Below are 15,593 nucleotides of genomic sequence, written 5' to 3'. Positions count from 1 at the left end.
GCTCTCCTCAGCTGCACTTTTCCAAGGGCAAATCCAAGCTGGCAGTGGCCATGCTGCATTTCTGAAGCAAAGTTCTTTTCATTATCCTTAATATTTTTATTTATTCTTTTTAAACCCTGACATCAGGAGACTTTTCTGCCTTTTGTTAATTCATGATCTGTTGGTGTTAATTAGTAGGGGAAAAAAAAAAAGGGAATTTTAAAAAAAGGGAAATAATACTACCTGGATGAGCTACCGTTCAGTAAAACTTCCTGTAACAGGCAGTGAAATATTATAAGAACAAAGAGCAGCTAAAATAGCAATTACTTGGTTTGTTGTTGTTTTGTTTTTTTTGAACAACAGTAGAGAAACCTGCAAAGCCACTCTGAGTGCTCTGCTCTCCTGCTGGCTGTGTCACTTGTGCTGGCAGCAGTGGTGCTCCCCTCATTGGACATCAGTTGGTGACAGCCTCAGAAAGGAGCATTGCTTGTGAAGCAGGGAATCACTGCCCTGCCCTGCTAGAGCTCTCCTCTGGAGAGCATCCCTCAGCCCAGAACACCTGCAAAGAGGGATGGCCCAACCCAGAGCACCACATTCAAATTATGTTAACTGGGCTGATTTACATGAGACAGAGAGAGGAAGAGAGAGATTAATGGCCAGGAGAAATCTCCTTACTGTTGAGGACTGACCAACATTCATCCTAATCCCATGCACATTTCTTTATAGGACCATTATATCAGTTTATGCAAATTATTTTCCCTTCTATTACCTACCAAGTTTTGTTATTCAGTAGCTGAAGGAATATAAATAATTACTTTAATAGTAGAATTGGCAGGTATCAGTTTTCATTAGTTGTGTATCACTTCAATAATTTAGTTTCAATTTCAGCCAACTCAGTTATTAAATACTTAGTTTCTGAAAATTTTTCTGTCCTTGTATGCTCTGATAATTTCTCTTTCTTTAACAGTTTTAAAATGAATTTATTCTGATAGAAGCTGTTGAAAGTACCCTGAAGTTTTTAGAAGATTTACAATTGGTAGAATAGCACAAACTGGTCTAAGAAAAATTTCCCATCGCTATGAGCTGTTTGAGTTTATGCATTTTAGTGGTTATACCATGTTGACTTTCTAAAAACAGTGTTCCCTTTTTATTTTAAAACTTTAGAAATACATAACTATTCTACAACCCTGTTTTCAAATGTTTCACTCCAGGTTGTAATTAAAACCCCTCAAAGTTATGTGTATGTATGCACATGCATATTTATACATCTCATGTATTCAAATGTATATATGTACCACTAAAAGCTGTAAAGGACCAGGGAATTATTTTTATCATTTTCCAGTCTTAGAGTAATGTAAAAGTGTTTAGGTACAGGACAGACTTGTCTCTTCGAAGAGTAAGACAGGATAAGAGTCTGTCCAGGTGAACAGGCAGATAAATTTCAAATGAGAGTGATTTCTGATGGGAAAGGGCCAGCACTGTGGTGATGCAAGATCCCATCATGGGACTGCAGAATAAGAAGCTAAGGAGATGTGTTTGATTATTATTTCCTTCCCTGTCCTTTCTTTTTCCACAGTTAATGAATAGAGGTTTACCATGAGATTGCTTAAATCCTTTCTGTTTTTACACACCAAAGGCTCATTTGCAGACGACTCGAATGTCCTGTGTGGTTGGAATGAAGTTGGCTTCATTAAATAATGGAGTGGCTATTATGATTCCAAAGGGGCAGAGACGCTGAGATGAAAGGCAGTGATGTGCTCAGCCTGGCAGAACGCCAGCAGCACGGGAGGGGAGGACACTCTAACAGGGAGGTCAATGCCACAATTAACATCCTCTCTCCAGCATATGGGGCAGGGAGCTTACACACAACCAGATCATAAATCCTGGAAAACTCAGAGTCAGATCTGTATACTTAGCTCTTTGAAACTGAGGATGATGCACAAATCAGAACAAAACCAGCTCTCAGTAATGAGGAATTTGCCCCAGTTGCCACAGGGTGACTGCAGTGTCTGTGTTCACCCTCTTGGAGATGAAAGGCATTGGCTGTGTCTGTCAGCCTCCAGATAAAACACACTGCAGAGTTCTGCAGCATTCAGGTTTTTAATCTCAGGAAAATCAAAGATCAAAACATGTCTTACATCTCTAAGTGTGGTGCTAAATACAGACTCACCTGTTTTAGGTGCTTGCTCTTCCTTCTGTATTCATTTGAATGTACAGGGAGGGGAAAGGGCTGAGGTGGGAAAAAATAATTACTTTTGTTTGTCACTACAAAGGAAAGAAGAATTTCTGATAAAATACAAGGCATTTCCTTTGGGAACATCAGTAGCTACAAAGTTGGCAATAAAAATGTTGGCAAACATGCTTTATAAATGTTTTCCAGGAATTAGTTTGGATGAGTTGGTATTCTTGGGTATTTCTCAAAAGATAAGAAATTGTTAAAAGATGGCACTTTCCTGACCAGATTTTCTGAGTGATTTAATGGACATCCACACTTGTGTTTGACATGTGAAATAAATCATACTGCATAATAAATTGCAGGGCTCAAGGTATTTTAACAACATATTCTATCTATATTTTCTTTAAAATATCAAATCTTAGCACTGTTTCCTGTAAAAATCTGGGGTTTTTAAATGTCGAAGTTGTATAAACATAAAGCAGAAGAAAAAGCTATGTACTAGAGAGTGAGTAAATAGTTGAAAATACCAGTTTGCAAAGACTGTGATTAGATGTGTGCTCATTTGCATACAGCATTTACTTGAGCATGTACACAAGAAATTCCAGCAGGTTTTTCTGATGGACAGTTTTCTAAACTATCCAACTGAATAGTTCATTGAAGAAATAATTGTTTTACAAACTATAATTTTAAATCAATCAGCATTAAGCTGCATTATCCTTTCAATTAGTGAGATTATAAGGGCAAGGAAGTGCTTCCCAATCCTTCACCTCCAGTTTGTTTGAAAATACCCAGTTGTGGAAAATGCCTTTGCTTTGCCCAGCTCTCTGAACAAGGTGTCAGTGCAGTGAATCTGAAAGGAGCTGTCAGGGTTTCCCAGTGGCTGTGCAGTGGAACTGGGGCTTCATTCAGGGCTTGACAAATGAGATCCCTGTGGCTCTGCCCACCTCAGGATAATCACAGGAGGTGATTGCTAAAGAGGTTTCATCCATGCAGCCAGGGTAGGAAATACAAGCTGTGGTTCCAGATTCTGCACCAAAATCCTGTGAGGAAGCAATAACTTGTTTAGGACTTGCATAAGAAGCAGGGAAGAATCTTTTGCTCACTTCTCTGGCTAATGTTCTTCTGATCCTCAGCTGAGGTTCCAGAAAGAGGGGATTCATTTGCACAGTGCTCAATCTCCTTTGTTCCAGGACTGATCACACAGTCCTTTACAAATGCAGCTATAGAGGACTGGTTATTTAAGTTTCTAAAATAACTCTCTGTACACAAAGCTGTAGCATCACATCAGCATCTGTACTAGAGATGTCCATGTTCCAATACAGCTCTGCTAGCTGTGGGAAAGTGTCCTCACCAAGGAGTACAAATGACTCCATCCCACACCCACTGCTGCTGACAGCTGGGAGAGTGTGATGCTCCAGTCCCGTAAGCAGGAGAGCTGCTCCAGAGCAGAGCAGTCTGGCTGGTTGGAGTTTTTCCTTCACTGAAGGTTTTTCCTTCAGCCAGCAGCTGTCAGAATTGAGCAGCTTGTTCAGGGACTCTGTGATGATGTTGGAGCAGGGCTGTGCAGGCTGAGGCTCAAACGGCGAGATTTCCATGGAGGTTAAGTGTACAGCAGTGTTCTGATGGACAAAGCACTGCTGTGGTAGGTTGTGAGGATGTTCTTTGATGTATCACCTGTTAATTTAAGTGATGGGAGTGTTTGTTGATGCCTCCTTTTCCCATATGCAGTATATTTTCCTTCTATCCTGCCTTAATTACTGCCTACATACTTTATCTATTGGCACTGCAGAGACAAGGTATATTGATTTTATAGACGGGGGAAAAGTGTCTCCTGGAGGATAAATGTAGAACATGAAACACAAAGAGAGTATTAAAAAAAAATCTGGTACATAACATGAATATTTTAGAGCTTTATTTAAAGTTTTCTGGAGAGGCTGTGGAGATATTTGAGACCTAATTGCAATCTGCACACCTTCACTTAGTGGTCAAGAATATTCAAACTCTTTTCCAGAGATGTTTTAATCATTTCCAGTGAAGCAATGCTTAGATTGAGTAAAGCCAGCACTGTGGCAAATCTGTGCTAATGCAGAACCTATTACTGAGATAGAATAAATAATGCTACTAGCATTCAGCACTTGATGTGGCTGAATGGATTTGATTAGTCAGTGTTTGCACTTTGCTTTTGTTTGTTTCCAAAAGCTCTTCCCCAAAATGAATATGCTGGCAGACTGTACTGTAGCACAAAGCCAATTTCAAGAGCATAACTGTTGATTCCCTCAAAAGCAGACTTTTACCATAAAACCACATATTCACAGCAGAAATAGATTTTTCTTCATTGCATTAGAAAACAGAAAGGCACCAGGTAACCCAGGTACCCAGTGAAGCAATGCCATCCTTCCCACTGAATATCTGCACACTGAATTACACACCTGAGATCTACACTAGGCCATTTTTAGCAGTGTATCTTTTGTTCTTGCTGGTGTAGGGATGATTAAAAAAACCATCAGTGTTTATAGACAATGAGAAAAAGAGCTCCAAAAGTCAACTGCGTGACTTCTTTTCCTATACCACTTAATCAGCTTTTGCAGGTAGCTCAGCTCCTGAAATTTGAGGCAAAGATTTATTAGAAGAAATGCAAAGAAAGCAGCAGTTATAGCAACAGCAATGCCCCAAGGTGTCTTCTTTTCTTCATTTAAACTAACATGCCTTAATTGCAGATGTCTGTGGATGAGAACTGACATTAGGAAAACAATTAAGATAATAAATGAATTTCTAAAGTAACAGATAAAAGCTCATTCAATGTCCTTAAAGAACCCATTTCAGAGACAGCCATGTTAAAGCCCAGAGTGGGAGAGGAGAAAGGCTGACTGTGCTCACCTGTGGATTGCCTTCATGCAAAACTTACCAATCTCTTGCAGAATGACTCCACTGCCTAAAATGCCTAATTGTTTAAAATTTACATATGTAAATATACAGATTTTTTCTTTGAAAAATTGCAAATATATGTAACTTTTTCAATTTTATATGAAATCCACTGCCAGCCAATTCCAAAGTAATGTCATTTTGAGGCTTCCTTGCTTACAGTGGCACTATTCCTTAGGTCCTGATTCAAAATATAATGAAAGTCTTTCAGAACCTTCCTTTTAGCTCCTTGTTTGTAAGCAGTGCAATGCTTTCTCTCAATACCATAAAATATGTCCAAAGTACATAATATTTTATTATGTCACAGTATATAAAAAAACCTTTCAAAATTATTGGAATCAACAGAAAAAGAACAATGCCAAACTTTGTAAATTATTTAAGCTCTTTGAGAAGGATTTTTTTAGAGATGGTGGTGTTTTTTAAACTCTCCCCATGCAATTATCATCCATTTTCTGTGCTCTGAAGCAGGGTAGGGAGGGCCAGGCTTTGAAGCAGAGGCACAAATCTTATGGCTGCTTTCAGAGCTAGGAAGGAGGGTTAACCTGGGGGTTGTGGGATTGTTATTGAGTGAATAATGCTAATGCCATTAAGCACAAGGTTCCCTGCAGTTTTTGCCTTCTTTAGTGAGGGGACATAACAATGCAGAGTTGTCACCTCTGAAAGCCTGTCTGTGCTCACCTCTCTGGGCTCTGCAGGGCTAACACTGCCTCCCTCCAGGCCAGACAAGCCCAGTTCCCTCAGCCTCTCCTCAACCATCTGAGCTGGCTCTTCTCTTGGTTCTGCACTGAATTCACCCCAGCTGATCTGAGTACTCCTTGTATTCAGGGGCCCAAAGCAGGCACAGTGTTTCAGATGTGTTCTGATGAATGTTTAAGGATGTGGGTGATGGATTCAGAGCAGGTTAAGATGCTACAAAGGCACTGAGAAATGAATACAGTGACATGCTCTGTGTTTTACATTGGATTAAGGTGCTTTCTTCCAACAAGTTGTTCAGTCAGAGCACTCTTGTCAAGGGAACGAGTGGTTCAGAGCACTCAGGCAGAAAGGGAGTTTTGTCTCTTACCTGCAGTTAAGTGGTGCTACTTGCAGTGAGCTGAGAGCTGTCTTTGCTTTGCTTTCCTTTTCTCTCTGCTTTTGCTGAGGATGTTTGAGTGTGTTCTGAGAGCACTTCCTCAAGCAGCAGTGCCTTCCCAGCCCTGAGGGACACCTCGGGGTGTGCAGTGAGCAGCTCTGATGGGGTGAGCAGAGCTGCTGGCCTGCTCAGCCTCCCTGTGCTCACTGAAGGCACAGCAGGAACCCAGCTGAGGCTTGGGGTGCATGGATGGATCCTCCCTGAGACACTTGGGAAGAGCAGGCTGACTGGGTGTGCAGCCAGGCCAGTGACCCACACTGCAGCAGTGTCCAGCTGAGCCAGGGAGAGTGACCCACACTGCAGCAGTGTCCTGCTGACCCAGGGAGGCTCAGGGACAGTGACCCACACTGCAACAGTGTCCAGCTGAGCCAGGGAGGCTCAGGGACAGTGACCCACACTGCAGCAGTGTCCAGCTGAGCCAGGGAGGCTCAGGGACAGTGACCCACACTGCAGCAGTGTCCCGCTGACCCAGGGAGGCTCAGGGACAGTGACCCACGCTGCAGCACTGTTCCACTGACCCAGGGAGGCTCGGGGAGAGTGACCCACACTGCAGCAGTGTCCAGCTGAGTCTGGAAGGCTCAGGGACAGTGACCCACACTGCAGCAGTGTCCCACTGACCCAGGGAGTCCCAGAGAGATGGAAAGTGCAGCTTCTCCCAGCTCCATGCCAAGCCTGTGTGGCCAGAGCTGAAAAATGAGGCATTTTGGAGACACAAAAGTCTGGTTCCAAGCACCACGTGCTTCTCAGAGCAAGAACTTTGGGCTCAGTCTTTTCCTGAGCATTCCAGTATAAACCACAGAAATTTCTGTTGCTTTTCATTAGAGGATGCCAAGAGCTTGGGACACCTACTCCATAAGATTTACAAGGAGTCTATTTTCAGCTGTTTCAGAAAAGCATATTCCAAGGTAATGGCTTGTAATCAGCATTAGGACTTTGGGCTGTTCAGTTCCCTGTGATTTGATTAATAGCTTTTAGAGGCAGACTGATGTAGTAGAGTGATTAGACCAAGCCATCTAACAGTTTTGGAAAGCCCAGCTTACTCATCTGTAATTTTTTCTCATTAAGAGGGCTTTATCAATTAGATTTTTCTAACAAATTTCTAACTTGAGAGTATTAAAATTTCTTTATTTGCCAGTGTAGTATATTTTATAATTTTCTTTTCATGGCTTCACTGTTTCATATTACATTCCACTGCCACTGTGGAATACATGCAGGGAAAAAATTGGCTTCCTATGTTAAGAAGGCAAAGAAGATGTCTGAAATGACAGCATAACAAATTACACACCACAATTATTTATTTCATTATTTTGTTGCTTTTGAAATGGCCAGCCGTGAAATGCTACCTGCTGCTGAATGACTGGGATGTATTCCAGAGTTTGGAAGTAACTTTTTGCTTCCTTACAGAATATTTGTTTTTACACTGGGGCTCAGTACAGATCCTGAAAGATCATTTGGAGGAACAGACATTCTGTTCTGTCCTTGAAGCTGAATTGAAATCGTGTGGCAATTAAACTGACCAACAGGTGCATTTGAAATCTCAGGAACAGCCAAGCTGAGGCCTTCAGTGTGTAAATTCCCATTAAAATAACATCTGATGTGTTTATCTGTTGAAATTTAAGGAAATGCTTGTGAGTGATGGTTTGAGGACTTCACCAAGCTGTCTGCACTAGCATTATCTTATGCTCCAGAATGTATAAGAAAAAATAAACGTTACTGAGTACTTTCTGTGGAAATCCTCAGCTGGACTTCTGCATTTTTCTTGGCAGCACTTGAGCCCAGTCGCTGGAGATTTAAATTGTGGAATTTATGAAATCTTGCGCTTTCAGGAAGCATTTCTTTGAAAAATGTAACTGCCTAATGTAGTAACCAGACTGGCTACACATTATTGTGCTCTTTGTGTATGTAATGCCAAAAAATGTTTGCTCTATGAAAGTGCTCTTGTTTTAGTTAAATAGGAGGATTGTTCACTCATTGGGGTGCAACTGGGGCATCCTGAGTGATGCAGTTTAGGGTTGCAAATCAGAAATAGTGTGAAACAATTCTCCAAAAAGTGTCAGGTTTTAATGCCTGCAGGTTTGGCCATGCAAGGTCTCTCAAAACTAGGTTTTGTCTTCTATAAATGTCAGCTGCATGTGGCTGTGATGCATCACATGCTAATGAGCAGGTCAGGGGGCTTGGCAAGCTGCATAATGTTATTGGTGGTTGCTATTTGTTCAATAAAGTTTCCAGTCCTCCAATTTATTTACTTTCAATTTTGGTTTCAGTTCATTTAACCTTCAGAAAACATTTGTGCTGTCTGCTGCTTACAGAAGGAAAGCTCCCTCCAGCAGCCCCTTGCTGCATTTATCTGGTGCTGAGGAGCTATGATGTCTGCAGTAATAAATGTATCCATTTGAAATGGAAGTGATTAAGTGCTTGTTGAAATGTCTTCTGGAACAAAACATTAGCTTTTGCTTTCAGAGGGCAGATACTGCACCAGATAGCATTTAACCTGGCCAAGGACAAAGTGTTCTGTTTAAACATCACTTGCTGCTTGCTTCTGTGAAACAGCAAGGATGTCTGCATTCAAGCACTTGCATTTCTTAACACATCAAAACAAGGATGTCTCCAGAGCTGAAAGTACCATTGTTGTAACTATTGCTTTGTATTTAAAACAGCCCACCCATCCTACCAGTTTGCTGTGATTTATTCATGTGAGCTTCTAAATCGGAAAGAGACAACAACAGAAAAAAATAATTGGGCAGACGCTGATATCTGCACACCAGACTTCTGTCTCCAGAGGCACAGGTTCATCCAGCTGTACAATTTCTGAACTAAAGCTGAATTTGGCCATTCTGCAATAATCTCTGGCTGTCCAGCTCAGAAATTCATGTGTGATATGCACTAATGTTGTCATCCTGACAGGATGTTGTAACTGTGGCCCTTGCTTTTCAAAGCTGATGGGTATCAGTGAAACCATAATGATCCTAAAGATCCTCATTTTTCCCACCATCTGGGAAAAAGCTCGAGGCCAGAAGAGGAAGGATGGAGAAGATGTGAGTTCCTTGCCCAGATGAGTGGGACACAGACTGCTGGTCCCTCTGTGTCATACAGAGCACAGGCCAGGTCCTGGAAGCACTGTAGAGGTCCTGGCAGGTTGCACATGACTTTCTAAGTACTGATGTGATAAGTTAATAATGGCAGTTGTTGACTGACAGTAATTCATCAATCTAGTGACTAAGGGCTGTATGTTTTCTTAATCTGAACCTAATAGGGCTCCCCAGTAACTATGCCACTGCATCCTAAGTATGTGTATCTGACACAAAATGTTGTGTTTTCAATAGTAGATACATTGTGAAACTAATATTATGTATTAGGAAATGTGAAAATACAGAGCAAATACCAAATTGTCTGATTTTTCTATTTTCTATCCACGTCTTGTTTTCACAGTGCGTTTTAAGATGCCTCTCTTTATCACATATATTTTTCAAATATGCCAAGAGTATTTATCAACATTGCTTTAGCTTTCATTAGAGATGTATAAATTGCAATACCTTTATTATTTCCTACGAGTGGAACTTGGAAACAACACAATTTAAAAAGCCATATGGGACATAAAAACCAGTCCCCAGAAGAGATAACTGCCGTTTTGCTGTGCCCCCAGATCTGTGACAAGGAGTGGCATTACTACGTGGTGAATGTGGAGTTCCCCGTGGTGACACTGTACATGGACGGGACGACCTACGAGCCGTACCTGGTGACCAACGACTGGCCCATCCACCCCTCGCACATCGCCATGCAGCTCACCGTGGGCGCCTGCTGGCAAGGTGAGAGCACAGCACTGACACAGCACAGGCAAGGAAAACAAACCTCACTGGTCTGGCTGATTGCATAGCAAATAGACTGCTGGAAAATTGATGGTATAAAATCAGATGTAAATCCAGAGTTGTTAATGAATCAAGTCCAAGGGGAAAATGGACAGGACATTAAGAGGCTTTGCATTTTCATCACCTGAATAAGTATTGGATACAGTTTGTCTATTCAGTGTGAAAGATTGTCTTCTTTATCTTTTGTCTTCACTTCTTTTAATTGTTCCCCTTGTTCTCCAGCCTTAAGCAAACTATCTAAATGTTCGAGACCTCTAGCTATCTCTTTTCAGTCCCTGCCTCAGCTTTCTTTCACAGCTCATGGCCCAATCTTGTGCTTTTCACATTGGATGTATGTCACCAGCAATTGCACTAATTTATTTGATTCACCCTGTTATACACCAGAGGTAAAAGTGAGAGTAAAATAAATCCAAAAATCCAACCACCTGATCCATATGGGTCTTTGCTCAAATATTAGCTATTTCTGTTTTCTACCCTTTGTAATCCCACTCATACTCTTTTTACCTGGTCCTTATACCACTGTTTGTCTGTTCTCTGCCTCACACCTGAAGTGCTCCTCTTTTCTCTCCTTGTCTGTTTCTGGAAAGTTGTCTCCATTATCCTTCCATGTTGATTTTCTATTTACATTGTGTCTTGTTCCCTCTTAAAGCAAATTATTAATTGAAGGAAACTATAATTAGGAAAAAATGCTTTAAAATAGATTGTGTTTCTTCCCCACTTTCATGTGGTCTCACTTTCTCCATTATCATCAGGTTTGCCAATTCGATTTCTGCTTATTTGCAAAATTTGAACATCTTACGTGTGGCAGGGCTGTTCAGTGTAAATAGTACTAAAAGTAAATCCAGCTGTTGTTAGATCATGAACACCTTGGGGTAAAGATCCAATCTTTGATGATAACGTGCAGAATGAAGCCTCACTAATCCTAAAAACAAGATTTGTTAAGTTTAGAATATTGATCAGTGAGGTAGGTATGATAAGCTGGTCAGTATTGCAGTAATTCCATATATTTGCAGAAGTATAGACTGTTTCTTGTCTAGCTGGTGTTTGCATGGGTTGATTTTTTGTTATGTAGTATTGGTGCAGTACTTTTAGATCAAAGTTACAGAGTTAGCAAATGCAAATGTCATTTGTAAATTTAGTTCTTTCCACACATGAGCAAATGCCATAGAGACTGTGAATAACCATGGAGTATTGACTTCTGAAAAATCAGCATTTCTCAGTAGGTGTGCTAAAAAGGTTTTATTTTAATCCCTTACTTCATGTTTACACCAGGTTCTTCTGCATAGGTCTACATAAGTATTTTTGTGCATTATTTATATTATTTCTGCCCCTTAGCTTCTTTCATCCACTTAGTATTTTTGTTACTCTCATAGAGCAGTCTTTAGTGGTTTGGGTTTTTTTCTGGCAGTCTCAGTACTGGTGGGAGCTCACTGCCCTCACCTGAATCTCCAGTTACTCCTGCTGCAGATGCCACACCTGGAGCAGTGGGAAGCAGTTCTTGATTATAAGCTATTAAACAAATAGAAAGTTGCAATTGTTTTCAAACGTTTTTATCTTTGCCTGGGATAATTTGATGGCTTAATGAATAACCATTCAGGATAAGATTCTTTTTCTTTTTTGGTGAAACACCTGATTTAAACTACTGAAATCATGCCTATTGCTGCTGTTAATATTTACTGCAATATTACATTATTGCTCTTTTAATAGTGAGAGAATTGGAGCTCGGCAAAAGTGGAAACCAATTTTCCACCTCGTGAAAATGTTAAGATTTAGTAAGACAGTGTGCTGAAGATTCTGATAAACTATCATGTGTCGTGCAAAAAGATAAACTTTTAATGGTAATGTGAAACAAGATTTTAAGATATTGCTTTTGACAAGGCTTATCTTTTAATACATTTGTTTTGTTCACCTCAAACTATTTTAAATGAATGGTGTGGAAAGTCACTTGGTTAATAAGATTCAGCACTGTGGCTCAGTCTGTGAAATAGTGATTATTCAACATAGAAAACCAATCTATTCTATTCAAAACATTAATTTTCAAAATTTGTATATTTCAAGAAAAAGGGGCTCTATCAAATAAGTACTTCAACTCTAAATACTTTCTGTGGAGCTGTTAATAAGTGCTTAGGCTAATACATTTTGGCCAGTAAGAACAGTCCAAACCACTACATTTTCAAAGCATTATAAAGCTGCTTTACAACAATCTATGATTTATTCCAGTAAAATATGCAGTGATTTTGGTGTCATCAGCCATTCAGGAGGGTCCTTGTTAAGAGGATATGAGGAGTTTCCAGCTCTGGTTTGCTAAGACTGCTTCCTTCCTTTTCATCACATCACTGGCAGAACAGGAACACTGCTCCAACCTCTTCCCTCAGAAAGGGCAAGACCTGTTTTCTGTCTTTGCTAAACCATTTTACAGTTCTGACTCCACAGCATCCGTTTGTCAAAGTCAAATTATTTGAAAAACAATCTCAGACAACTAAATGAATCAGAAGAAATAGCATTCTTTTTTTTCTTACCACACTGACTCTGGTTTGCTGACAGCCAAAACAAAATCATTGTGGCTATGGGGCAGCTGAAGAACTGGCAGGGAGAGAGAAGAGTGGATTTAGAGGACAGTGAAAAATCAAGAACAAGAATTGTAGTTTCCTCTGTTAGCACTAATAGGAAAATCTGGTACTTCTGTGAGGGATTTACCCTCTCCTATATGAAAATGTTGAGTTCTGCTCTGGAAGGTGAGAATTGTTCTGCTGCTGCTCTAGGAGCTGAGCATCCTCTGTGATCCAAGTGACTCTTTGATCTTTCCTCAGTGACACTGCTGCTCATCCTGGGCATATGGAGCAAACATCATGCTTGCACCTCCTCCTTGTCTTTCTCAGAGTTACAACCTGCAGGAATCTTGGACATGGAAAATTCTTTAAGATTCATATTTCCTATTAATAACATTTCAATGCCTGAGTAACTGTTTTCTGACTTTTATAGCTTTGTTTATAGCATCCATTATGAAAAGTTAGGTTGGTTTTTATTTCTACCTTCAGCTGCTCAAGTGAAATATAAGAGCAGTTTAAGATCAGTGCTGTTCTCCTGACCATAACATGAAAACAAACCAAATGTGCAATCTCTCAGGCTTACGTGACAAATTTAAACTTTAGCCTGTGATGTGCTGCTCGCTGTGCCTTGGTTTGGTTTTTTGTGTTTGTTTTGTTTAATGTCAGTATTTGAGGCAGAATAGACAAATCTCTCCCACGTCTTTACCCTTTCCCTGGCAGTGTAAAAATCTTTCCTGATTTATTTGTTCCTGATTTACATAAAATTTCTTTAAATAATTTGAGTACTAGGAACTCTTTATAAAGGGGGGAAAATCAGCCTTTTCCTGAAGGGCAGATTCTTGGAGGCAAGTAGGGAGTGAAGGTAGTTGAAAGAGCAGAAAGCCAGGCTTTAAGTGATGGAAGAGACCCTTCCCAGGGTCTGTCAGACACTGGGTCAAGCTTGCTGCAGCCCAGGAAGTGGCCCAATTACTGAAAACCAAGCCTAATTGGGGAGTAGCTTTAATGTGGGCATGAGGAGAGCTGCATGATTTGTTCTGGCATAATCAATACGAGCTTCATCTATTTAAAATTAGGTCTTTTGGATGTTACAGCTGTGTAATTTTCCTTTTTTATTTAAAAACCTTGGTTCTTCCTTCAGGGAGCTTATTCAAAGGAAGATCTGAGCAGAGCTACCTCACTGATGTAGGGTCCTTCATAATGGTTAGCATAGAGTGAATTATTTTTTGTGTAGTTTTGCAGTACTTTAGTGGGGGTGGTTTATTTGAGGGTGGGAATTTAAGCATTATCTTTAGGATAAACTATTTTTGCTGGTTTGGTTACATGTGACCCAGGAGCAGTGACAGGTAGAATCCATCTCCAGCAAAATTCCACCTTCATGCATGGCAAATCCCAATTCACTCCTTAGCTGTGATTTCAGTCACCTGAGGCCTGGGAAAAGGTAATACTGACCATAGAGCTGAGCAAACTGGACTCATAGTGAACTAACCGTGGGCAGAAATGAACAGCTGGTTCAGCTGTTCCTGGAATTAAGTCTTTCTGTGCCCTGGGAAAGTCTGACAGCTTTCTCTGCAGGTACATAGGGTTAATTATATAACTTAATCTTAACATCTTTAAAATTTTGTTCACATCACTGCTCTCACAGATGATTGTCAAGGGTGTGATTTTGATGTAGGTCAGGTTATTTAAGGCCAAAGTGCTGTTCTGTCTCTAATGGTGAAAGAAATTTTCAGGCAAAATGACTTTCTCAGGGTATCTAAAGGACAAAATTGACTTGCTTGCATGTCTGCTTCCCAGAACAAAAGAGACACGAAAGAGAACAGGAGGGAAGTGGCTCTGTCTCTAAACCCCTTCTTCCCTGAAGGGATGTCATGAGCAGACATGGTCCATTGGGATGGGAGAGAGCTCCCCAAGGCTCAACTTTGGTTCTCATTATTACTCTCTTCTTCTTTAGCAATATAAATGCTTCAGCTTTGCCCTTCTACCTTGAGATTCTCAAGATCTTTTCAAATCATAGAGAGGTCACACAGTTGTGCAGCAAGGCAGGAGAGTCACGCTTATTCTGTGAGGATAAAGTGCAGTATCCAGAGGGTAGCCAATTTTTCCTCAGGCCACTTAAAAAATCTGCATCACAGCAAGAATAGAATCAGATTTCATGATCTTCTATTCTTACTCTCCCTTTTAGGTTTTTCCACCCTGTTTCATTCTCCTGAGCAATGCAAACAAATCGTTAGCTTGTCCTGGAGCACACTTTATAAGAGCTTACCCCAGGAAGTTCTCCTCTGAGTTCATTATTTCTGATGCAGTTTATCTGAGGATGTAGGAAATGAACCCTTTTACAGAGTGAGAAACTTCTTCCCTAATAAACCAAGGTTTATATGTTCCCACTCTGATCCCTTTATTGCTATACATTCAGTGGCAAAAGCAGACAGAAGAAGGGAGCAAGTGATACGTGATTTGATAGTCTAATAATTATTTTGTACCAGAGGCAGAAAACAGACTTCCTTGTGGTTCCTCTGAAAACATAAGGTCTTGAGTTCATTCAGGGCATTTTGGGAGGGCAGGAGTTTGTGTATCACTCCTAAAGCTCTGTCAGGAGCACAGTGACACAAGTTAATGGCTTGTCACAAGGTTGTGCTGTAGTTTACCATGGCTGTGAGTCACTGTTTCTAATAATGCCACCCTTCAGCAGTGCTGCAGCCTCACAGTGCAGTTGTGCTGGACACTGCACAGGGAGGGTCTTTAGGAGCAGCCTGTCAACAGCAACTTTGTCATCCTGGATACAGGAGAAGGCTGTTGTAGTTCCTGTTTTCTAAGGAATTTGTTTTCTGTTCTGTTTTTCTTTTGTATTCTACTGTCATTTTCCTTAATGACAGTAATCTCTGCTGGAGAGACGAGGTTTGCAATAAAGTCCTTCTGTGAAATAACCTTATTACCCTCACATGCCAACCCTCTGCTGACACAGAAATCAC

General features: G+C 40.6%; 1 protein-coding gene across 4 annotated transcripts in view; it reads left to right on the top strand.

The window, feature by feature from the left end:
- CLSTN2 (calsyntenin 2) overlaps positions 1-15,593 on the top strand; it is a 298,945-nt gene that overhangs the window by 266,153 nt on the left and 17,199 nt on the right. For all 4 annotated transcript variants that reach the window (XM_085069686.1, XM_085069683.1, XM_085069684.1 and 1 more), the window contains one exon: positions 9,853-10,015. In XM_085069686.1, coding sequence (XP_084925812.1) covers positions 9,853-10,015 — 163 coding nt within the window. The remainder of the gene's footprint in view (positions 1-9,852; positions 10,016-15,593) is intronic.

Source organism: Lichenostomus cassidix, chromosome 9, assembly GCF_008360975.1.
Source record: "Lichenostomus cassidix isolate B80296 chromosome 9, HeHo_3.0, whole genome shotgun sequence".
NCBI classification, from domain to species: domain Eukaryota; kingdom Metazoa; phylum Chordata; class Aves; order Passeriformes; family Meliphagidae; genus Lichenostomus; species Lichenostomus cassidix.
The sequence above is the reverse complement of the archived record's forward strand: the minus strand, read 5'-3'. Positions and strand labels throughout refer to the sequence as shown.